Genomic DNA, 26,399 nt, shown 5'->3' with positions numbered 1-26,399 from the left:
ATATTTTTTGCGAGCGATGAAGATCTTTATTAGTTGAACATCTTCGTATGTTACTTCGTAAGCTGTCTGTGAATGAATTATTCCACACGACAATACATTCGATTTCATTCAGGTAATACATTTTACCACCAAACTGATTATTACGCCATATATAGCACTACTACAAAGTATGGCATTACCCCTTTTTTTGGACATATACATTACTTTATACATTAAATAAGCTATCATCGTCAGTTTATGAATGTGTGTACACACACAATGTGTTTATTGCGCAGTGGCGTGCGAACTCGACTTGAAAACGAATGCCTTTGCCTACCTTATTAGACACAGTTAACCAGTTTAAAGATGCTTTCATAAATATAGCCTACATTTAAATACATTTTGGAGAACAGACAGAAGAAGATCCTTGCATTTGATCGTTGTTTGTGTTGGGCATGACATGACTGCCATATCCCTTTACATTTGAATGCAAAACTCCATAGAGTCACTTTATTCCGACATTGTCTAATAATCCAAATGTAGTTGCATAAGTTATTATACTATTATACAAACCAAAGGACAGGCAATGGTTTTCGGGCTATAGATATAATATACAGATATACAGAAATAATGTTTGTCTCTTCTGTTTTTGTTGCAAAGATAGCTTATCTAATTATGATAATTTTAGTCAGTCATAAAATGAAAAAATATCTAAATAATATCATGTTATATATATATATATGTGGTTAGTTACTAGTTACTTTGGATCACATAGGCCTATGTGATCCAAAGTAACTAGTAACTAACTACTTGAGTAGTTTTTTCATTGGTTACTTTTTTACTCGTACTCAAGTAACTTTTAAGATTATTACTTTTACTTTTACTTTGAGTAAATATTTCTATAAGTACTTGTACTTTTACTTGAGTACAGTTTTTGGATACTCTACCCACCTCTGTAAAACAGCTTGTGAACGTCATGTAAAGCCAATCAATGACCATATAATATAGCATGTTAGTCAGTTAGCAAGAAAAATTTACTCTTGAGAGAGGATCATTTTGCTAAATACATGCACTATATAACATATTTATTATTTGTTCTCTTACATCATTAAACATATTATAACGTTATTATAAAACCCCATTAATTAAGTAAGAATGAGTTGGTAATTTTAACCTTTAATAACAATAGCAGCTGACAGGTTTCTCTGTATTTACAGCATTAGTTGAGAGGGATTTGTTTCCTTAAAGGGATAGTTCACTTTGAAATTAATTTTTGATATGTTTTAGCTTACCTCAAGGGCATCCAAGATGTAGGTGTCTTTGTGTCCACAGTATTTTCAATTTTGTTATTTTTAGGTCAAACCGTTCTTGTCTGTCTATCATATAATGCAGGTCTATGGTCACCACCTCAAAGAGCATGCACAGAGAAGTCCAAATTAAACATGATTTAATGACTCGTAAATGTAAGTACACATTGATGGCCTAAGACACGAAACGAGCGGTTTGTGTGAGAAAACGAACAATATTTATATAGTTTTGACCTCTTGTAATCACAGTCACGTCCAAGTACTCTGATGGCGCGGGCGGCTGTCTGCGCAAGCGCCGGCAAGCACCGGAAAGCCCCGGAAGTGATCTCTCGCGCGTGTACGTCACTCATTGTTTACACAGAGATTTCAGACGTAAAATCTCTCTTTTTTTCTAATTTCTTTCCGAAATCGTCTTCCATTGCGATTTCCTGTATATCTAAATATGTTTAGATCTTCACAGTGAAAGGTAAAACGTCCGAAATCTCTGTGTAAACAATGAGTGATGTACACGCGCGAGAGATCACTTCCGGTGCTTGCCGGCGCTTGCGCAGACCGAGGCGCCCGCGCCATCAGATCACTTGGACGTGACTGTGATTACAAGAGGTAAAAACGATATAAATACTGTTCGTTTTCTCACACAAACCGCTCGTTTCGTGTCTTAGGCCATCAATGTGTACTTACATTTACGAGTCATTAAATCATGTTTAATTTGGACTTCTCTGTGCATGCTCTTTGAGGTGGTGACCATAGACCTGCATTATATGACTGATAGACAAGAACGGTTTGACCTAAAAATAACAAAATTGAAAATACTGTGGACACAAAGACACCTACATCTTGGATGCCCTTGAGGTAAGCTAAAACATATCAAAAATTAATTTCAAAGTGAACTATCCCTTTAAGAAAAATGTACATGTCCCTAGGCTATAGCTACTGATTTTGTCAAATGATACTGAATCAAGATCAGAATCAAATCTAATCTTATGAATCGATTCACCTCCACCCCCATCCATTCTCACTCCACGCTAAACTCTAAAGTTTGCAGCCCTTCTAAATTTTCAGACCGGAATGTTGTTCCAGGATCATGACTGTCTTGGCAAAATCACGGTAACCCCAAATGCACATCTGCACTTTTCATTTGTCAATAGTTTTATGTCAGGAGTCAGGACTTATCCTACACTCTGTGTTATTTGACGCATGTTGGGTAATTTTTAGGTTATTTTTCTCTCTCTATGTTTGGGTAGTTTTTGTGTTACCCAGCCCTTGGGTTTGTGGCTGGGTCAATTAGGCCTACAGTTGAAACAATACACCACCCTCTGTCTGACTCTGAACTGAAGCAACGACCTAAAGCTGAGTATCGCGGGCTTTTTACATTCTCATCAGAAGAGAGCAGTTCGGAAATGGCGCATTGCTTCGTAAAATAAAGGTTTATACATTTTATTTAATCTATAAATTCTTTATTGTGCTGGAAGTACTTTTATGCAACACAGTACTATCACAGTAGTAGGCCTACTTTTATGCAACAGAAAGCTATTCCAGCGAAACGCGTCAGTCAACAACGCCAACGGTCGTTTCGCGTGATGGAAACGCTGATTTTTAATTAGTCCCTGACAGAATAACAAAAAGACTAAATCAGAATCCAGAACCATAACTGTCTGTTTAATAAAATAGCACAAAGTATTAACACAGAAAACAATTGAAAATAAAGGGGAAACAAGAGGCCAACTGGTTTTAATTTATGTCTGAAGGTTAGCATGAGGAGGGAGACAGAAACGCAGCATTTCCAGTGTTGGAGGAAACAGGAAGCCACTGGTGGATGGAGATAGCAGGGCCTGCTGCATCTGAACAATAAAAATCTCACCCGCTCAGGAAAAGGATCTGCGTCAGCAGTGAGTGACAGATTTTAGAAAGACAAAATGGTGCCAAATCTAAAGTGTCGGGAGAAAATCAGTGTTTTCACTTAAAGACTTCAAGCACAATGCCGCGTTCCTTTTATTTCATCGAAAGTAAATTCAACGTCGTTCGAGAATTGCTGTTATTGAACACTTCCGTGGGCATGGTCAAACATTTCAGAAATGTAAACCATATCCTTTAAACTTTTAACATTAACACAATACGTAGGCGCCAAAAAAGTATGTGGACACTTAAACTAGGCTTGATAGGCTTAAAATAGATAACAAAATATCAAACCATTTTAAAGCAAAATATTTCACAAAAGTTTTGTAGTTTTTAAAAATATATAAAACAATAGACGTAGCCTACTGTTAAAAATGATGGCAAAAGTAGCCTATTTGAACACTTAAATTTTGTCAAAAATTAGTGGAAAATGTTCAGGTCAGTGAAACCTGAGGAGAAATGACTTGCCAAATCCACCAAATGATCAAACATCCAAAATGACACAGAAAAGTGAAGTTAGTTCATAGAAAAGCTCCTGAAGCATTTGTTTGCAGACGCCACGCTTAAAAGTAAAGATTCTTTATTGGCATCGATGGTTCCATGAAGAACCTTTAACATCCATGGAAACTTCCATCGCACAAAAGGTTCTTAGAAAAAGGCTCTATAGATTTTTAAAATGTTCTTCAAAATGAGAAAAAGCTTCAGTTCCCTCAAGATTTTCCTGTGGGGTTTTCAATTTAATGAATAAAATAAGGTCTGTGGTAAACAACTTGAAGATACCTGGACGTTTTGTTCTACAGCATAAACTGCACACACTCACACCCCAAAAGTTATAACGTTTATTACTTACAAACCAAATGCTTTTTATAATAAACATTGCGTTTTCGCAAAAAAAGAAATTTGATTTATTGGGATTTACGTTGTAGAGCGAAATGTCCAGGTATTGTCAAGTTATGTTCACCACAGATCTTATGGAAAACACACATGCACACTCATTATAAAAACCCATAGGAAAATCTTGAGGCAACCACTGGCGAATTATTTTTCCGGATTTGACATCATGGCTGCAGCACTTCATTGCTGAATGTTTTGTCCCATAATGCACACCGTTTCTCATCAGTGTTATTTTAGTAATATATATAGTATTTATTAATATTTAGAATTTGCTTTTATTTTTATATTTTAAGTTTTAATTTTAGTTTAAGTTTAAATATTTCTATTTTTAGCTTTATTTTTATCTGTTTTAGTCATTTTCTTGCCAAGGCCAATTTTAAGTTTTTCATCTAATATTTTATTTATTTCAGCTTTATTTTATTTATTTTTACAAATTGTTTTAGCTATCAACACTTTCATATACTATTTGTAAAAAATAAAATAAAAAGTAGGCAGTAGGCTATGCAAGTTTTCCATGACAAAAATACTGTAGTTCTTCTTCCTCCATAACAGCAGGGGGCGCTGAGTAGGTGTATATGTATTCTTAATAAGTCTATGCCAATACCACTTCGTGTTGCCCAACACATCTATTATTTACAGTAGATTACCGACACTTAAGCAAAAGCAAACATTAGTTTGTTCCATCAGCATGGTACCAACATCTGTTATTACTTCGTTCAAAAACAGACTGCTATATGTTCAAATGAAAATGTGTTTAGAGGCAGGAAATCAGTTCTTGGAGGCTGACGGATGTGTATTGTGGAAAGGCCTTTGTGATATTAGGGTGGGGTGGTCAAACACAGCTTTAAAAAGAAGACGCTATTCAAACTTAATGAACTTGTTTTGAATTCCTCGCCTCCTGAATGGCAAAGCATTCCATCGCTTGGAAATAGAAAGAAGAACAAACAGCGGAAGTGATGCAAGAAATTCTGTTCTTTATCGGGCATTCCCAGCCCTCACCTGCTAAACCAATCGCACCCCCTTTTCCCTTCTAAAGCCTCTTCAACTTTGAGCTCTAGACCGCAGGGTACGTTTTTAGGAGGAGGAAGCCATTCATCTGAAGCGCTGGGTTCCTGTTAGAGCAGACAGGCAAAACACGGCTCAGCGCTCCACGTTCCTGCACCGGACCAGCGAGGATATGACCTGTTACACGGTGAATGAGGGTTTCTTTCTTGAGAGTTATGAGAAGAGGCTGCTCTTGAGATTTTATGTAATGGCGATTCACGACAAATCCAATCAAATGAATGGCCGTTATGTTACATAACCGACTCAACAAATAGAGACTTTTTAAACTTGTATTACTCAACCTAGGCCCATCTTTGCACGGGCGTCAGTTTGGTTTGAAATGTGGTGGGGACAGAGACGCATTCGGAAGTGCATTTTCAAAAGTGCTGGGTATAAATTCTGCAGCCTGTTTAACCCGTAAATAAATCCATCGATCCGCAAATTTTCATTTGAGTTCTTAAATGGTCTGGTGGGAGATCTTTTGCCAAGCGTGTCAGAGGTGACGGGTTCTAATCCGCCCTCGGTATAGTTTTTTTTTTCTCTCAAAACTGAATAATGTTCATCAGTGGTTACAGTCTATATCAAGCAGCCAGGGACACGTTTGTGTGCATTTTATTTTGTAATTTCACCGGAATGAATATATACAGAGTCTCTCCGCAACGGCGATAGATTGAAGTGCGCGTCCGAGACTGTGCGCGAGCCACAGAGAACACTGTATCCACGACACTGATAGCAGCGGACACGAGCGCTCAGCTTGAGTTAAAAAACAAAACATTTTAGCTAGATCTCTTATTTAAGAGCGAACTAAATGAATGCTCTGCTAGTTAACTGGAGATGTTTTATTTGTATTAGGTACATCCGACCGTGCCTCAATGTTTCCAAGAGTGGTGGGTACAAAATGACTCATGACGAAATCTGGTGGGGACGCGTACCCACCGTCCCCACCGAAATCGACGCCTATGCATCTTTGTCTTTACTCCCAGCAATACTGGATGAAGACGACCATGTGTGCTATTTTTGAACCTTTGCACTGTTGCAATAATCCAACTCCATCAGAACAGATCTTAAAACAACTCTTTTGTTGTGTCAGTCAGAACATCTCTGTTCTTGCTCATACTTGAGTAACTCTGTGACCGTGTGACGTTTTGTGGCACCCATTTGTCATGCTTTTGTTGTAACATTTTTCATGTTCTTGGACTTTAGCAAATGGAGCACTTACAGTGTAGTACTGTCAGGCTGGAGCGGGGGCTCCCTTGGTTTGGGGTTGTGGTGTGGGGGTGATCCCCCTCAGGGATGTAGTGGAGGCTAAACGCACGTAAACGCCGTTTACGCACTTCCCAATATTCGGAAATAGCGTTTACCCACCTCCAAAGTGCGTTTATCCACCTCTAAATTGCGTTTATCCACCTCTAAAGTGCGTTTATCCACCTCTAAATAGCCTGTAGACATTTTAAATTAAGCTTATGTCGTTTTAGTTTCATATTGTTCATTATTAGTTTCATAGGTTGTTAAACCTAAGACGAACTCTTTCATATTGCGCTGTCAGTGTTGTTGACTATTACTGACGGTAAAGTTGCGCTGTTGACGCTCGCGCAGCCTCTTGAGGAGAAATCTACATAAATGAGCGCACACCCACTCAGTTAACAACATACTGCCTATAAAATATCTAAATGTGGAGTTTTTATACTTTTAACATAATAAGCAACCTCAATTATTTTTCCTGAACACCATCACGATTGAAAATGTGACATTGCTTTTCTACAACAGTTCAACAAACAGTTAAAATTAAGTCACTTACATTTTAGATGCAATATTGCCTGTTTTTGTTCTGTTTCAGCAGCGAAAATAGTTCCAAACAAAAATCACAGCAGAACCACGGCGCATCTCACAGGAACACTCAACCTGTTTTCATTACTGAATGATTCAGCATTTTGAACGAGTCGATTGAGTCAAATATTCAATGACCCATTCATAAACATCTGTCTCGTTCTTGAATGAATCAGCCGTTTGAACGAATCGTTTGTTTGTTTAAATGAATGAATCAATGACTCACTCATTAAGACGGTCGCCTGCCGCCACCTACAGGCGGTTTAGTGTTATGTTTAAAAGTATCATTCTTTCCAATGTTTCTTATATGTAAATTTAAATCAATTTCATAACATTATTTTATGCAATTGTAATTTTTCAGTGTAAATGATTTAATTTGATTAGCCCCTAGGGTAACAGCCCTATAGTGTCTTATTATTCGAAATAATTGAATTTATTGATCAAATTTAGGAATTTAAAAATGAAAGATGAAGCATACATTTACAAATATTGGGGGAGGGGATGCCCTTTAAAGGTGCAGATATTACAATATGCCGATTTAAATATCAAAGCTGATTGAACACTGATGAGAATATTGTTTCAGAATAAATTAAAACACACACACACACAAAAAAAATCCGGACGAGCAACTTTTTTACTCGGACAAGTGAATGACAGATTTACTTGTCCTAAGAACAAGCGTATAAAAGGCTTAATGTCGAGCCCTCCTTATAGCAATGTCATCAGGATACACATACACCGGTAGGCAGTGGCCCTCCTTACCGGGTGATCACGTCGTGGTCCACCAGAATTTATAGTTTACCCACCTCTTTTTTTACCACTACACCTCTGATCCCCCTCGGTCCGTTCACGATTGGGCATGGGAGGATTTCGCTACAGGACCCGGTGCGGTCGCCCAGTTGCACCGCCCTAAGGACGCCGCTGAGTAGGGACATTCTAAAACGCTTAACGTGAAAAACGCTTAACGTGGCTTACTGTACTAAGACAGTGATATTAAAAGACCAAACGCAGTACACATCATATTAATAAACCATACTATGTATAAAAAAATAAGATGAGTCCAAAATATGAATGCAACGCGTTTAATTACACGTTAAGCATTTTCTTCCCATAGAAAACCGTTATAAGAAAACGCTTAACGTGGCTTACTGTACTAAGACAGTGATATTAAAAGACCAAACTCAGTACACATCATATTAATAAACCATACTATGTATAAAAAAAAGGAAGAAAATGCTTAACGTGAAATTAAACGCGTTGCGTTCATATTTTGGACTCATCTTATTTTTTTATACATAGTATGGTTTATTAATATGATGTGTACTGAGTTTGGTCTTTTAATATCACTGTCTTAGTACAGTAAGCCACGTTAAGCGTTTTCTTATAACGGTTTTCTATGGGAAGAAAATGCTTAACGTGAAATTAAACGCGTTGCGTTCATATTTTGGACTCATCTTATTTTTTTATACAGTATGGTTTATTAATATGATGTGTACTGAGTTTGGTCTTTTAATATCACTGTCTTAGTACAGTAAGCCACGTTAAGCGTTTTCTTATAACGGTTTTCTATGGGAAGAAAATGCTTAACGTGAAATTAAACGCGTTGCGTTCATATTTTGGACTCATCTTATTATTTTATACATAGTATGGTTTATTAATATGATGTGTACTGAGTTTGGTCTTTTAATATCACTGTCTTAGTACAGTAAGCCACGTTAAGCGTTTTCTTATAACGGTTTTCTATGGGAAGAAAATGCTTAACGTGTAATTAAACGCGTTGCGTTCATATTTTGGACTCATCTTATTATTTTATACATAGTATGGTTTATTAATATGATGTGTACTGAGTTTGGTCTTTTAATATCACTGTCTTAGTGCAGTAAGCCACGTTAAGCGTTTTTCACGTTAAGCGTTTTAGAATGTCCCGCTGAGGAGGCTACTGTAGTAATGATCATAAAACATATTTGGGAATTTCACCAGTTGATGTGATCTGATGCCCCCTTGTGGTCACATTTAGAGTTCTGGTGGCGTCGTGACCTGAAAATGGGTAGCATGTCTGTTCTGGAAGGATTGCAGACAGACAGCAGGCAAAAAATTATTTGTATAGTGTTATTTAATTATTATTTATATACTATTATAGTATTTATTAATATTCAAATTGTTTTTTGTTTTCATACTTTGTTTTCATTTAAATATTCAGTAATTTAATGTGTTAAAATTTAGGTTTTAGTTTGTCATTTAAAATTTTAAGTTGAATTTTTTCTATCTATATTTTAGCTTTATTTGAATGACTGAAAATTATTTTAAATTGTTTTAATGAGTTAGTTAACAATAACAACACTAAGACAAATAATAAAATGCATATAACATCCTTAAGATAAATAAATAAAATCTAAAAATGAGGTTGAATCAAACTTCGCTAACATACAGTAGCAGTATAATTTAGCTAAATTAGGAACATAAATGGGTTGAATGACATGCAGTAATTTATGCAAGACCACATTAAAACCTGGTTCACTTTGTTACAACAAACAATAATGGATGTTAAATCAAGGCCCAGAACTAAATCCAGCTGATCTACACAACGTTACACAATCATTTAGTTAAATGAGAAACGGGACAAATAGAACCATTTTAAAATGACCTTTAATTTGTTAAACTTCTACATAAAAACTGCTCAGTTCGACAGACATACAATTTTGACTTTTACAATATGAATGATTTGATAACTGAAATAAAACTCAAATCATTGTCGACTATACTGGTTAGCATTTGCAAAAAAAGTCACAAGCCTTTCACACTTTATTTGGCAGTTTTATGTTTATGAGGTCTTCGAAGGAAGGGATCCAGCAAGTTCAAAAGCACAATATACAGAAAAACAGACATTTCAGCTCTGCAGTAGTGTTTCCTCATGAATGGATATGACCGTATTCGTAACGTTCAGAACCTATTATTGAAGAGCAGTCCAAATCTATCCTGAATGAGGTAAATACTTGCATTTAACATCAAAAATGAAATCAGAATGATATTGACAGGGTCCAAAATTAACAGAGCAAAAATATTTCTCATTGCAATATTTGTATTCAAAACACAGTTTGGTTCATTGCAGGTCGTTGTGTAAAAGAACAAAGACACGTATGATTTTGTTTTGGTGCAAGAAATATAACAAGAAATGTTATTAATAGTGTTACATATTTTATGTGTCTTTGAATCACATTTGATTCACTTATATCAGATAAAACCAGCAGGTTTTATCGACTTTATTCTTAGTAGTTAATTAGCAAGTAATGATATATTTACTTAGCGCTTGGTGACTGTTAATCTTGGACCTGGATATCAATCATTCAGAGAGACTCAAAAAAAAAAAAAAGAACCTAAAACGGTGTAAACAATTTAAAAGAATAACTTAGGGGGATGTGTAGAGACAAGACCATGCATATCTTTTCCAAAAGAAATAAAACACTCAAGATAAAGTAGAGAAGGAAATAAACAGGCACAAACACAATTCAAAAAGCTTAAGTTCAACCATCAGAAGTCGAAGGCTTGAACTTTATGGAGACTTGGACCCCCTAAGACTGGCACACACACAGAGACAGGGCAAGCATGCATGCGTCGAAACACAGCACCAGCTGAGGACCACCATCAACATCTACTGGACTGCACCACTACAGCTACACCATACACAGCCACATCCACTGCGCTGACAGAGAGAGAGAGAGAGAATGAAAGAAAAAGAGCAGAAGAAGAGAGAAAAAAAGAGGCTGATCACTTTTCTAAATGCCAATTAAAGTTACAATAATAGAGGACATCTGGGATTTCATGTACTGATTCAGATGGAATCCAATTATTTGATTGGCCAAGTGACATTCCAATATAGCGCAGTGAGACTTAAATATATATATATATATCTTTGCCAGTGTTGTCAGCACACTGTAAAAAAGATTTTTCGAAATAAAGATTATTGGAGTAAAGTTAGACAAAAAAAAAAATACTTTTTCGCTTACACCACAACGATGTACTAAAACCGGAAAAGTCTTTCCTTTGCGTTTTTTTTTTGAAAAGTTTTGTGTAAAAACGGCAATGCCTGTTCACGGCAATGCCAAAACGATCCCTGTTCACACAGATCAGTAAAAACGACTAAAAACGCTGAATTATGCATTATGCAATATACATGCACGTATCGTCACCGCTTCCACATATTTGCATTTTTGTAGTTTACACAGAGACAATAAAAATGTAGTTTTCAAAAACGTGCACTTTGAAACTAATTTTCAAAAGATTGCGATTTCAGGCCCTCAAAACGCCGTTGTCGTGTAAACGGATGGTCAAAATGCATAAAAAAATAGTTTTTGTTTTTAGTTGAAAACAGTGTCGTGTAAACGACCCCTTAGTCCTTCTACTTCAAAATGACATTTAATTCTGTTACTTGCCGTTTCTTTGTTATTATTAGTGAAATTTCACAGTAAATACTACCTCATTTTTGATTTCTTACAGGATTAGTATCAACTATTACTATCTTGAATCAGCCAACTAACCATTTACCTAGAAACTTGGCAAAAAGTCTACATTTATAACTAAGGTCTACCAGGCAGTGCAATGAGATATTTAACTTTAAGGGCCATTCACACCAAGGACAATAACTATAACGATAAAGATATAGTTCTAAAAATCGTTTAAAAATAAAAGAATAGCAGTTCACACCACAACTATGACGGCACAGAGAAACGATATTGTTGGAATCACTTTCAGAGCTCGAGCATTTAAAGTGGCAGATGACAATACTGCAGCACTCTTAAACAAAAAGATATTGTGTGTTGATGTGAACGGACGCTAATGTAGTTATTGTTATAGTTATCTTTATAGTATTCATTCTTGGTGTGAACGTGCCTTTAGTTGGGGTAGTTGTGAAACAATAATTACAGACAAGCTTATCCACTTTCCAAGTTAGCCGATAAACATAAGTAGTTTGCTCTTTATTATGATAGTGTTTGATTCAGACAAACATTTTTTTTTTTAAATCTGTAAAAACACTAATTTACCTGACCAGACATCCTATGGTAAAATCAAAATCAAACGGGGCCCATCAAAACATGGCTACAGATGCAGAAAAATATGAAAAGAAGAAAGATAAAGAGGCGAAACAGCAACAGTGAGAGAAACAGAATAGAGGTGAGAGAGAGCGAGAGAAAGAAGGGAGCAGCTGTGGTGTGTGTGCACACATCGCAGGAAGAAAGTGTGAATGAGTGAGTGAGGTGACACTTCTTTCTTCTCTGGGAGGAAAGAGTAAAGAACCAGAAAAGATGCTTACCACTTCACCTGCCATAGAGAACTATTCATCTACAACAGCACCTCACACAAAATGTAGGGGATGATTATGCATTCATAATAATAATAGTAATAATAATAACCAGATTTGCATTTCCTGATGGAAATACCAGTGCTTGCAAGGCAGCAAAAGAACAGTGTTAAGGTAAAATGATTGCTTAAATTTACAAACAGAGATTGATAGTAATACAGCTGGAAAAGAAACAATTCAGTATGCATATATTACAATGACATTCACTGTCTGTTAAAGGGGTCATGACATGCAAAATCAAATTTGCCTTGATGTTTTGACATATAGGAGTTGGTCTTTGTACCATTCAAACATCCTGCAAGTTTTACAGCTTAAAACGTCCTCCTCATTATAAACAAAGTATTTTGTTTAATCAAGCTCCAAAAACAGCTTGTTTTGATATTGCGGGATCTGTGACGACACACAGGCAAATACGCTTGCATGAGACTGCCTCCAGAGCAAGATATCCACGAATAGTTATACATCATCGCACCATAGGCCCCGCCCACTGGCATTCAGTCGCTTAAAGCAGCACTAAGTAGGAATTCCGTTTTTGTCAAACAGCGACCCCTAGAGTCGCTGTGGAGTACTTGTACTGCCGTGAATAGCACTCACGGCCGGATCCTCTCCCCCTGTACACCGGTACCTGTTCAGTAGGATGGACGCTGTAACGAGTGGAAATAAGGTAGGGCCCCTTTAAGAGCTGCGCACGCCCTGTTTAACTGTCGGCAGTCTGTATTGTATGTGCGCCTCGAACACCACATGTATACGGCGCCGGGTTATTTCTGTTTGATGCTCATTTTATCAGATCTGTTTTTTTTGCCGTAAAGCAATTCGTTACCTCGCGAGACCTGATATCACATGATACTTCCTAACACTAGCCCTAGCCCGCCGGCCCAAAGTTGCAAGGGTGGTTTTGCGGCTTACAGGCACCAGGGGGGTGCGAGACGACCACCATTCAACACGAAATCAGTAATATAAACATTACAATGACTCCAAAGCTGTTCGGTTAAGGTAAAAAAGTTACTAAGTTCACCTTTAACGGCTGACATTTGCCTACACTGGATGTGGCCGTAGCATCGCGTCAAAAGCAAATAGAACCCATTATAATCATTGACGCGGTCTACACATCTATCCGGCGTCCCGGATCGCGTCAGAGGATTATATGTTTGTAAGGAGCATTTTGTCAGCTAGGCTCAGTGAAATGGAGAGATCACAAAGAAACTTTTGTTGAAAGATGAAGCACCCAACTGTATTGGATCTGACAGCAGCTGCATCACACACCGTAAGCAAACGATTTCATAATGCTTCGTCTGTAAATGATGGTTTTATATGGATGTTTTCAAAACACGCTGATACTGTTTCCTATGCAATGACGTTAGCCAATCATTACATGCCGTTTACTGACAAGCCTTAAAGTTGCCGCCCCTTAAAAACGGAACGTTTCAGACGGGGGTCAAGAATGAAGGTTGAAAATAGGTACAAAATAAATAAATAATTCATGTCATGACCCCTTTACATTTTAAAAAACATTCGATCGTAAGTCGGTTTAAAGACCCCTAAAGTTTGGGGTCAGTAAGATGTTTTTGAAATAAAACTCAGGCTGCATTATTTGCTAAAAAAAAAAACCACTATATTGTGAAATATTAAAAATTCTAACTTACTATTTACAAATGTAATTAATTCCTGTGATGCAAAGATGCAAACATTTTCAGCATCATTACTCCAGTCTTACATGATCTTACAGTCAAAACCATGATCCATTTTTTTCAGGATTCTTTGATAGAAAGTTCAAAAGAACAGCATTTATTTGTTATAGAAATCTTCTGTAACATTAGGCCAATTTAAAGCATGAATTGCTGAATAAAAGTATTAATTTCTTTCCAAAAATGTTATATATCTTACTGACCCCAAACCGTTCGCTATGTCCATTGATTCAGTCATCAACATCAATTGCCATTTTAATGGGTCTTTAATCTTAATCTTAAATGTATTATAGTTTTAACTGGATTAATTGCACAAAATTGTAGCAGAAGAAGAAAAAAGAAGGATTTAAATACAGTGCCGCCTTGCAAACACTGTAGTGTACAACAAAACAAAGCAAGCCTATAATGTATAAAATGAGTCCCATTTATCCCCCACATTTTTATAGTTTTCACACAACTGAACAGTCTGCACTGACAAATATTCATTAAGTCTAATGTCTTCATGAGAAAACTCCTCTCGGCTCTGAAGCAAGCCAGGCAATAACAAGACATGTACACGGCACTTACTCTGTGCCTCTGCAAACAAACCTAAAGGCTCTGCTCTGACGGCAAGCAGCTACGGCTAAATATTCTACTGTAGGTCCATACGAGAAGCAAGCTTTAGCAAATAATCAGCACGCTAGTCATGAAAAAGATCGGTTTGCATTATTATGGCAGACGAGAGGAGTTCAGTGAAAGAGAGGTTGCGTTAAAAATGGAATATCCTTTCAGTTAGTCCCACATTGTCCCACATCTCTGACTACAGTTACAAGAGGAGGACGTTTCACGCAAGGACGCTTGCCCTGCCACTCCTGTGCCAGCCAAACACTTTTAGGGATCTGCAAAGAAAGGAACAGAAACAAAAAAAAAAAAAAAAAAAAAAAAAAAAAAAAAAAATCACACAAGACATGTTAGAGATGTTGCATAAGAATTGAACCATGACATTCCTGTACAATCGTTGATTCACAGACAGCAATGAAATGATGGGTTAAAAACGTTCAGTCAACCACGGAAGATCAACTTTAGAGTGCAGCTCCACTGTGTCATGTGAATTAAAGACAGGGACGGTATAAAACGATACAAAACTGTTCATATATTTAGCTTGCGACACTATCAAGCATATTTAACAGCTGCTGATAAAGCTATGGACAAATTATGAATCCGTTAAGCAGCAATAAGTAGCCTGTCTGGTTAATAGCATGCATATAGAGCGGTGTTCCTGCTGTAAATATTCCTAATACACACTGCGTTGACCTTCTGGAAACCTCTAGTTTTCCATGCTGGTCAATGTACAAATAACATGCATCTTTTGAATTATTGCTTCAACGCTCACTACACTGAAAGGCATTGTGTTAACTATGGGTTCTTGAGTATATTTTTTTTACTTCTAAAGCTGATCTTTTTTGTACAGCAGTAAATGCAAAGCTAGCTAAAGTCTCAAAGATACATGCATTAATCACTCGAGCTCTTCACATTTAACGATATGCATTTAAATTGAATGTGATTTGCAGCAGGGGAAAGAAAAAAATCCTGTGTATTCAGGATTTGAGGTACAAGGATGTAGACCAACGTAAACATACCTGAGAAAATATTCTATTCCATCTCTCATGCAAAAGATTCTCTCAAGTCAGATATTTCGACGTCTTAAAAAATTATTACAATTAAAAACACTATAGTTAAAATGCAGGATTGCTTCTTATTTTGTAGTTTTAAGGTCAAAATATTAGTAAATCATTTTTTATTGCCAGAAGGTTTCAGAATATTAGTTTTCCCGCTCATGACATTTCTTAATCATTTGGCTGCTAATCTAAAAGTATTTGATTGCATGTAGATCGTTAAAAAATATGAATATCTTGGTTATAGCAGAAAACCACCATAATGCCAAGCTATAATGCTATATATAATGCCATTCCATCAGATATATCAAAATTGCACAGCAGCTGTGTCTTTATTGCCTAATTTACCCTTATGGATGCAGAAACAAAGTCTGAAAAAACGTAAATAAAGACCAAAATTGAGAAATGACACATGGCATCTTGAACATGTACAAACAGAAATTGCTCTGCTTCCTGTTCAATGAGGACATTTTCATGATCTTCTACTGTATGTACAGTGTACAAACGGTAATGTACAAACGGCGTTCACTAATGACCCTTTCCGGGTGTTCTGTGGCGTGGGATTATATGTATGTCATAGCACCTTTGGCATTCGTGTCCAAAAAGAGTTTGATGTAGGATGTGGGCACGTATCCCTCCTCGTCCTCGTTTCTGCGGACACGGGTCCATCCGTCACCCTTATCCTCCTCGATTACATACAGCATTTCACCCTCGGCCATGGATATGGTACCTTCGTTCTGACCTACAGACGCAAAAACACGCCATTTTTATTTGTTTCCAAAACAAGCGTGTCAACTTAATAAAAAAATACCTTCACCCATAAAACTTTTTTTATTATCACAATATCAGCATCATTCAATAACCAGTTTCACTGTTCAGTTTCGGTTTTATTTGTTAATTTTGAGTACATTCTTTTGGCAGACACTTTTATCCAAAGCGACTCACAACTTAACAATTCACAACTTGCTGGGCAACGCTGGTAAAATGACACTATCCTCTTGTTCACTGATCCTCTTCCTGCTATCTGTTCACACGCTCTGATAATAATAGCTTTGTAGGACTTCTTTATTTTGATAATAGGTCAAAAATAAATCTGCAAACTCTAATTCTGCTGCATAGAACTGAATGAATAATAATAATAATAATAATAATAATACACTCACCGGCCACTTTATTAGGTACACCTGTCCAACTGCTCGTTAACACTTAATTTCTAAGCAGCCAATCACATGGCGGCAACTCAGTGCATTTAGGCATGTAGACATGGTCAAGACAATCTCCTGCAGTTCAAACCGAGCATCAGTATGGGGAAGAAAGTTGATTTGAGTGACTTTGAACGTGGCATGATTGTTGGTGCCAGAAGGGCTGGTCTGAGTATTTCAGAAACTGCTAATCTACTGGGATTTTCACGCACAACCATCTCTAGGGTTTACAGAGAATGGTCCGAAAAAGAAAAAACATCCAGTGAGCGGCAGTTCTGTGGGCAGAAATGCCTTGTTGATGCCAGAGGTCAGAGGAGAATGGCCAGACTGGTTCGAGCTGATAGAAGGGCAACAGTGACTGAAATAACCACTCGTTACAACCGAGGTATGCAGCAAAGCATTTGTGAAGCCACAACACGCACAACCTTGAGGCGGATGGGCTACAACAGCAGAAGACTCCACCGGGTACCACTCATCTCCACTACAAATAGGAAAAAGAGGCTACAATTTGCAAGAGCTCACCAAAATTGAACAGTTGAAGACTGGAAAAATGTTGCCTGGTCTGATGAGTCTCGATTTCTGTTGAGACATTCAGATGTTAGAGTCAGAATTTGGCGTAAACAGAATGAGAACATGGAACCATCATGCCTTGTTACCACTGTGCAGGCTGGTGGTGGTGGTGTAATGGTGTGGGGGATGTTTTCCTGGCACACTTTAGGCCCCTTAGTGTCAATTGGGCATCATTTAAATGCCACGGCCTACCTGAGCATTGTTTCTGACCATGTCCATCCCTTTATGGCCACCATGTACCCATCCTCTGATGGCTACTTCCACCATGTCACAAAGCTCTAATCATTTCAAATTGGTTTCTTGAACATGACAATGAGTTCACTGTACTAAAATGGCCTCCACAGTCACCAGATCTCAACCCAATAGAGCATCTTTGGGATGTGGTGGAACGGGAGATTCGCATCATGGATGTGCAGTCGACAAATCTGCGGCAACTGTGTGATGCCATCATGTCAATATGGACCAAACTCCCTGAGGAATGCTTCCAGCACCTTGTTGAATCTATGCCACGAAGAATTGAGGCAGTTCTGAAGGCAAAAGGGGGTCCAACCCGTTACTAGCATGGGGTACCTAATAAAGTGGCCGGTGAGTGTATATTGATATTAAAATATTGATATTTAATATTATTTTAATATAGGCCTATTTTATGTCCACATGTTTTACTTGAAATAAAAGTGTGGTTATTTTATTTTATTGGCTTGAATTTTTTTTATTCAGATTCATTAGATTATTGAATTTAATTAAAAAGTTTAATAATAATACAATTATTACACAAAAAAATAATTTAAAATAAGAAATTAATAATTATATTTGGTTTCGGTTTTCTGCCACGTGTATCTAGAATTTTCGGTTTCGGCCCAGAATTTTCATTTCGGTGCATCCCTAGTTTCTACTCATTTTCACATTTTATACTTGTTTATTTTGTTTTTATTATAATGACGTTTAGTTGAGTAATTTTTTTACGTTTTATATTTAATTCTTAAATTTAATTGTATTTTTATTGTTGTTTGTTTAAAATATTTGTATGTTAATTTTGTATTTCTGTTATTTTTTCCATTCTGCCAATTATCAATCCAATTTATATATATATATATATATATATATATATATATATAGAGAGAGAGAGAGAGAGAGAGAGAGAGAGAGTATATTCATCGATCATAAAATTGTAAAAAGTTTAGACACTTACATTTCAATATATTTCTTTTAGAGTAAAATGTTTAAAAAGTTTTATTTTTATTCCTTAAATTTCATTGTAAATTTATTGTTGCTTATTGAAAATGTAAGTGTACTTTTTTTAAATTTTATATTTTTTACATTATGCCATTTCTCAATCCAAATTTGTATTTTTCTGCCATAAAATGTATTACATAAATTTAGAACCAGTCAAAAGTTTAGACACACTTACACTTCAATATATTTCTCATTATGTCAAAAATATTGTGAAAAATTATGAATTCAACAAGCAAATAATTGTGTAAAAAAGTGTTTCACTCATTTTTGAATTTTATACAAATTTTATTGTTTTCATTTATTTTAGTTAATTGAATAAATTGTTTAAAAAGTTGTGTTTTAAAATCTTAAAATAATCGAATTTTAATGTTGTTTATTTAATGTTAAATTTTATTTATGTTTGCATGTGTTCATTTTTTCCATTCTGCAATTTCTCAATCCAAATTTGTATGTATTTATGCCATAAAATAATATAAAATTAGAAGTTCAGATACACTTACACTTCAACATATTTCTCATAATATTAAACATGTTTTGATCTAAAAGTTTATGCTTAAATGCACAAAATTAATTTTGTGAACAAATATAAATGAAAAACCCATTTTGGTTGAAACTACTTTAAACTTATTATCCCAGAACCTGACAAAGGGCTTCGGATCCACTGAGCAGACGTGAAATCCTGGCACATTTGAACTTTTAACACATTTTTCTTTTCCGTTACCTTCAAATGGATAAAGTGCTTTGCATGTTCCAATAGTGGGTAAAGGTTCCTCGTCGTCAAACTCGTCATCGAACTCAGTACTGCGCGATTTGAACTGCATCGTCGTCTCTGTGCTGGGGTCTTCCGTGTAGCTGCCATCCGGACTATGTGCAGAAGACATGCAATGCGTAAAACAGACAAAATTAACTTTGGCGTTATAGTCAGATTATACAGTTAATGTTACACCATCGCATGCCTCGCGTGAGGCTGTACTAAATTCACGTCCGCTTATAAGACTACTGTAGTGTCAAAATAAGACCATGTTTTAATAGCTTTTTTTTTTCATAAGCATTTTTTTTATAATGTTAAAGAGTTCAGAGATGCATCCACAGTCTTTTTGGAGAAGTTTAGAGTTATGAATGTTAAAGGGATAGTTGACCCAAAAATGTTAATTCTGTCATCATTTATTCACCTTTATGAATTTCCTTCTCCTGCTCAACACAAAAGAAGATATTTTGAAGAATACGGGTAACCAAACAGGAAAAAAATACTATGGAAGTTAATGGGGCTCATTAACTGTTTGTTACCGACATTCTTCAAAAGATCTTCTTTTGTGTTCAGCAGAAGACATAAATTCATACAGGTTTGGAACAACTTGAGGGTGAGTAAATGATGACAGAATTTTCATTTTTGGGGGAACTATCCCTTTATGCTTTCATAGTAAAACGAACTCTCATTACATGCGTTCTTTAAATAAATGTGACATCTCATTCTGTGCATTATGTTTGGCAGCCCTGCTGTCTTGGGACTGAAGTACCTCTCTCGGTTTTGACCGTAGTTGTTTGTAAGAGGCGTGTTGCCCTGCGAGTCAAAATGATTGCTCTGTCTTCTCTGAGACTCAGATCCCTTTTCAAGTAACTTCCTCTCCACCTCCGTCAGCCAGCCCTGAGAACACACAAGCAACAGATCTTTCTATTTATTTGTAATAGTTAATCATTCTAATCAAATCAAATCACTTTGTCACAACACCATGAACACAAGTGTACACGTGGTGAAATTCTTTGATGCAATCTCTGCAGCTTGACAGACAGTATGGATGACAATAATAAAATATATACACAACCGTATGTACAGTATTAAAAATATTTACAATTTACAACATACACAGTATATATAAGGGACTCAAATACAGGTAGTAAACATCCAATACAATATTATACTACACTGAGTATGAGACAAAAACACACATAAATCACAGTATACATATTCACGATTGACATTTGAAGGTACCTGACCGAATTTGACTCACCTCAAATTTATGTGCCTCAAGCTGCAATTTTTCCAAGCTTTGTGTGATTTCTTCTAACCGTGGATCTATACTGTCTGGATCCCCCAAGTGAGGATTTTTAATGTAGACATCTTTCATTTTAGTCAGGGCGTCCCTGCAAACAATTATAAGAAGAAGAATAGTTAGTAGAAACAATAAGCATGTGAACTCACTTGACATTTTGTTACATCATGTCTTATATTATATACACTATCTTTCAATACAATACAATACAATATTTATTTATAAAGCACATTTAAAAACAACCAAGGCTGACCAAAGCGCTGTACAGAAAAAAAAGACTGAGAAATAGAAAATAAAATTACCAAAATGAAGGAACACAACAATAGTAAAACAACATACAAAACTATGTTCAAGGAGTATTGAAAGCCAAATAAGTCTTTAGAGCAGATTTGAAGTTTGGGGTCAGTAGTTTATTCCGGTGATGCTAAGCTGAATTTTCAGCATCATTACTCCATTATTTAGCGTCACATGATCCTTCAGAAATCATTCTAATATGATGATTTGCTGCTCAAGAAACACACTTCTTATTATCAATGTTGATAATAAGAAACAATAAATCGGTGATACTTTTTTCAAGGATTCATTGATGAACAGAAAGTTCAAAAGAACAGCATTTATTTGAAATAGAAATATTTTGTAACATTATAAATGTCTTTACTTTCAATTTAATGCAGCCTTGCTGAAAAAAAGTGTCTCCTCTGTACAGATAAAACGTTGTCAAAATAATTCCAGTTTACATGGCTACGCGGAAGCGATAAATAATTCTGTATTATACATTTTTAAGGTCAGACATGTAATTGAGGTCAATTAGTAAAGAAAGACTACACACCTGTGCACATATATATTCAAACCTGCATACCTATAGACTAAACTAGACTAAACTTTCTTCATGCTTGATGTATCTATGTGTGTATGTATATGTGTATATATATGTGTGCATGTGTATATATTAGTTTTTTTTTCCTTTTTTTTTTTTTCTCTCAATTGTCTATATGAATGACCTTAACTGTTTATTGCCTAATATACAATTGGATTGGGGAAGATATGGGTGGTTTTGGTGTGATGGAGAGCTTTTGTCTTTGTTCTGTTAGTAAGTATGTATGTAAAGTATGTTTTTCTTGAGGTCCCCTCGAAAACGAGATGTCACATCTCAAGGAGTTTTCCTCTTAACAATAAACATAAACACGTAATACGCATGTGCCATACGCCATCAGTTTTCACAGGTTCGCGGTTTTGAAGTTTGCGCAGAGATAACATTCCCCCCCAAAAATGTTTCAAGGTTTGCGTTCTCGAGCCAGCAGGCACTGTTGTTGTGCGGATGAGCGGGCCGGAGCGCATTAGGTGTCGTGTTAGCAGCCCCCTAAGTTAATAACTAATGATCTTTGCAACGGAAGTGAATCAATCAAAACTAACTTTAGCTAGACAATAACTTTATTCTAGAGCTGCTGTAAAGCCAAAACAATCGTTGTTACTTTCATTTCCTATTATCGCTGTAAAGCTGCTTTGAAACAATCTATAATGTTAAAAGTGCTATATAAATGAAGGTGACTTGACTTTTCCTTGAAAAAGAAAAATCTTACTTTTGAACGCTAGTGTACGTTTTAAACAACGATGAGGTATTTTGCAGAAAGGCTGTTACTATTCCCAGCTGGATAATTTACCTCTGATCCATCTCTTTCTGGATGTCCTTATTGATGTCATTGAGCTTGGCCTGTAGTTTCTTCCTCCTCTGCTCGGGGGGCAGATGACTGTAGTCCTCCTGGCCTGTTCCCTGTGAAAAGATACAGAAAGTTATGAGTTAAAAAACAACAAACCAAACACAAACAGCTTGCCAGTTAAGTGGGCAGATCTTGGACAGAATCAGCTATAATGTGGATCAGCCTTCATGCCAAAAGTTTGACTGTCAAACCTTAATATTTATAACTTGCTTTACATCAAGCATTACAAATTCAGTGTATTTTATTATATAAAATAAACATGTAATATGAAAAGTCTTGAGGATTTTATAGCACATTTTAATATCAAGTCAGACTTACCAGCTTTAGAGAAAGCTGTGAATGTTAAGACAAGAAAAAACGTGTTAGGGGAAACTGTTATTACACACACAGAGAAAACATGGAGTTTCATGTTGCTGTTAAGACAGATATGTTAAGGATGGCGTTGATAAAAAGCATGAGAACGAGACACAGATTACACATCCACACATTACTTTAGAACCAAACTGAGCTGATGGTGCTTTAGTGTCTGGAGTCGTCCAATCAGATCCACGGGAAACACACACGCGTGACGTGGCGACTCGTGAACTTACCCCACGTTTCAGGCTCCGCAGGCAGTGCATTTTGTGTTTGGTGCTCATGAAGTCGTTGAGGCGCTGGCTCAGGGGCTCCTTGGGCTGCTGCGGGGACTGGGGGCCGTTGAGGAGGCCGTCCGGGGACGGGGAGGTGGGGGGAGGGGGAGGGGGCTGGCGGGGCGACGCTAACAAAGACATAAGCTACAGATGAGGGTGTGATGGAGCACATTGAGAAATGGAATGGAGAAAGACAGGAACAGAGAAGATGAAGAGAGAGAAATATTCAAGGCCAAAGCCAATGTTTAGTGCTTCTCATGAGGTGACAAAAAACTCATTGCAAGCTTTATTAAAGGGGTCATGACATGAGAAACCAAATTTGCCTTGATTTTTTGGTACCATTAAAACCTCCTGCAAGTTTCATAGCTTAAGACGTCCTCCCCATTATAAACGAACCATTTATTTAATCAAGCTCTAAATACAGCTTGTTCTAGATCCTTTGAACTTTGTGACGTCACGGTACGAAGTGACGTACCAGTCGTTTGCATATGACCGCCTCCAGCGCAAGACAACTACCCCTCATTTGACATCATCGCATGCGTTGACGTGCAGCGAGGGGGTCTGTTTACAAGGGAGAGAGAGAGCCCCGGCCACGCGCGCGCCTTCAAACTGTCTTGCTCTCCCTCTCTCTCTCCCTCGTGCATATGAATCAAAATCAATTGAGAATTGACACGATGGTACAAGATCGGAAGACCGAAGTTTCACGTGGCGGAGCATTGTGTAGCCTACATGTGATACAAAATGATTAAATAATTTATGCATAAGCAGCACTGACATTAGCCAATCATAACTATGGACGTTAACACTGAACTCTTAAAGGAGAAACACCTCCAAAATAGACTGTTTGAATCAGAGGGGGAGAAACAGGGTGGGAAATGGTCATAAATCACTACATTTTTGTACAAAAAACTATAGTCATACTATAATTGCACATAAGGGAACATAATAAAACAAAACAAAAAACCATGTCATGACCCCTTTAAAGGTTTTGCATGTAATCCAATATCTTTTCAAGTTTACAAACTGTGGCACTATCAAAACAACCAAAGACGTGTGTAGAGCAAGTGGTTTGTTGTCGTCTCACTAATTGCATCATCAGGTTCTGCGCTCCTATTGGTTTTAGATTTGATGGTTGTCGTAGAAGTCGCACTACAGGACTCGGCCTCGAAACTTCTGACACTGCCAGAATTCAGTTAGAGTCAGGTCAAATTTGAGTGCAATTGGTTATTAATCGGCAAACATGTCAAACTAGCGATCAAAGACTCTTTTAGAATTCTCAAAATTTGTCTCAGATGTCAAAATTGTACAGTGTCAACTCGGCTTTAGTTACCATGAAATAAAAATGTTTTGGACTATTGCAGTATTTATTATAAATAATTTATCCCTGCACATCAATATTTTGATATGCCCTCGTAATCTTTAATCAAATGAACTTCCCTTCCCCCAGCGACATTTCTTCTCTGATGAAGTGTTTTTTGGAGTGAGGGCAGGACAACCTGTCACTCAAATGAGATCGACCAATAGCAAACCACAACCATCCAAATAATTCCTAATGAACAAAATCAAGTCCCGCCCGGCTCTAAATGTTTTCGTTTTACTTGGATATACGTCACTATCGGACTTCCACTGGACTATCGCAGCTTCCATTTTATGCTGACTTTAATCATCAGAATAAGATTCTATTATAACGAACTACATGATCTAGTTGCATGAAATAGCCACTGCTAACACTCCTTAATAGCAATAAAACTTCTTGAATATAACTGCATCTCAACGGGCCATAAATGTCCAGTTCTGTTCTTTGCTTATCTGTGATTTTAGCAGGTGTTTATGATCCACAGATCCGTCTGATGCCGTACCTTATTTCTCTTGAGTAAAGGCCACAGTTTGCTCCTGCTCCGGCGTCTGCTCTCTCCGCGAGCATTGAGGAAGCTTGATTCTGACACGGCCCTCTTCATTGACACACTGTAGTCCTCAAACTCCACGTCACCCGGCGGCTCAAAGCCCGACTTGTATGATTCTACAACTTGCTTACTGTCCTGAGATTAAAAAGGGATACAAATGTCAGTAAGGCTTTGTGCTATAACAAAAAGAGAGATTAGGATGACTCTTCAAGTAAAGTGGGTTTAAAATCGCTACATTTACTAACACAAACCATAGATATTTCATTTAGCACAAGCACAGTCTGTTCACTGTAATGTATATCATTTACAAGATTAAAATTTTTTTTAAATATGCTATAAAATATAGCATATGGTTGGAAACGGCAACATAACTTTCTATTGCATTTTTCTCAATAACTTCAAATACACCCAATGAGTTCAACTGGTGAGGTTCTTTTGAATAAATTAGTTAAAACCAACTGACGAATCAAACTGAATTATTCACTTCTTTACTGAATCAGATTACTAATTCATTTTGTAAACCGTAAGTACTGTAATTACTTCTGACTCAAAATGAGCCCAGAACTGTTACTTTGTTATAGGGCTGCTCGATTATAAAAAAATCATGATCAAGATTATTTTGGTCACTATTGTGATCATGATTATTTAACACTAATGATCATTGACTTTGTAAACATCACAAATTGAATGAATTTTAAACAGTGGATTTTCTTATACTTTAAATATAATTCAACAGAAGAAAAAGTTAAACATTTTGTTATATAAAATATATAAACTATTACATTTTTAAACACACACACACACACACACACACACACACACACACACACACACACACACACACACACACACACACACACACGTGTATATATATATATATAATAAGAAAATATTAGATTATATTTAGAAAATAATTGAGAATATTTTAGAATAGAATATAATTTAAAATATATTAGAATATAATTTATCTTGTAGTTAAAGATACATACTTGCATGTCCCATCATAGTTGTTGTAAATAAATAAATAAAATATAAATAAATATAAATATTATATATTAACTATTTAAAACTATATATATACACTGCATAAATAGAAAAAGTATAATTGTCTATCAAGTTATTAATCTTGCTAAAGAAGCTAAATCCTGTAGGAAACACTGTCATGGATGATTTACTATGGCAATACAGACTTCACTGTAAGCTACAGGTTAACCAAAGATAACCTTTCAACTCACGTCATAATCACAGTACAATTATGTACTACAGACAATGAAATGCACATCCACCACAGAAATAAGACTGCTGTAAATCCCCTCGATCTAATCCCTCTACTATAGTTCAGGTCAGACCAAGAGACTATTTTTAGCATATACATGGCATCCATAACCCAACCAAATGAACCAATGACTTCTATGGGAGGTTGATTTTATGGAGGGCTGCTTCATATGG

General features: G+C 36.5%; 1 protein-coding gene across 7 annotated transcripts in view; it reads right to left on the bottom strand.

The window, feature by feature from the left end:
• Positions 1-14,316: 14,316 nt before the first annotated feature.
• Positions 14,317-26,399, bottom strand: part of fnbp1a (formin binding protein 1a) — a 29,299-nt gene continuing 17,216 nt past the window's right edge. For 2 of the 7 annotated variants that reach the window (XM_056259732.1, XM_056259735.1), the window contains 8 exons: positions 24,906-25,085; positions 23,008-23,190; positions 22,736-22,750; positions 22,361-22,470; positions 20,658-20,790; positions 20,166-20,293; positions 19,370-19,527; positions 16,192-16,385 (listed from right to left, as the gene is read on the bottom strand). In XM_056259732.1, the coding sequence (XP_056115707.1) occupies positions 16,207-16,385; positions 19,370-19,527; positions 20,166-20,293; positions 20,658-20,790; positions 22,361-22,470; positions 22,736-22,750; positions 23,008-23,190; positions 24,906-25,085 (1,086 nt within the window). In that variant the 3' untranslated portion in view covers positions 16,192-16,206. Of the gene's footprint in view, positions 14,867-16,191; positions 16,386-19,369; positions 19,528-20,165; positions 20,294-20,657; positions 20,791-22,360; positions 22,471-22,735; positions 22,751-23,007; positions 23,191-24,905; positions 25,086-26,399 lie in introns of those variants that run through there. The other 5 variants (XM_056259734.1, XM_056259737.1, XM_056259733.1 and 2 more) reach the window with 4 other exon arrangements.

The sequence above is a fragment of the Rhinichthys klamathensis genome, unplaced genomic scaffold, assembly GCF_029890125.1.
Source record: "Rhinichthys klamathensis goyatoka isolate OS25496 unplaced genomic scaffold, OSU_Roscu_1.1 h1tg000169l_1, whole genome shotgun sequence".
Taxonomy (NCBI): Eukaryota; Metazoa; Chordata; class Actinopteri; order Cypriniformes; family Leuciscidae; genus Rhinichthys; species Rhinichthys klamathensis.
The sequence above is the reverse complement of the archived record's forward strand: the minus strand, read 5'-3'. Positions and strand labels throughout refer to the sequence as shown.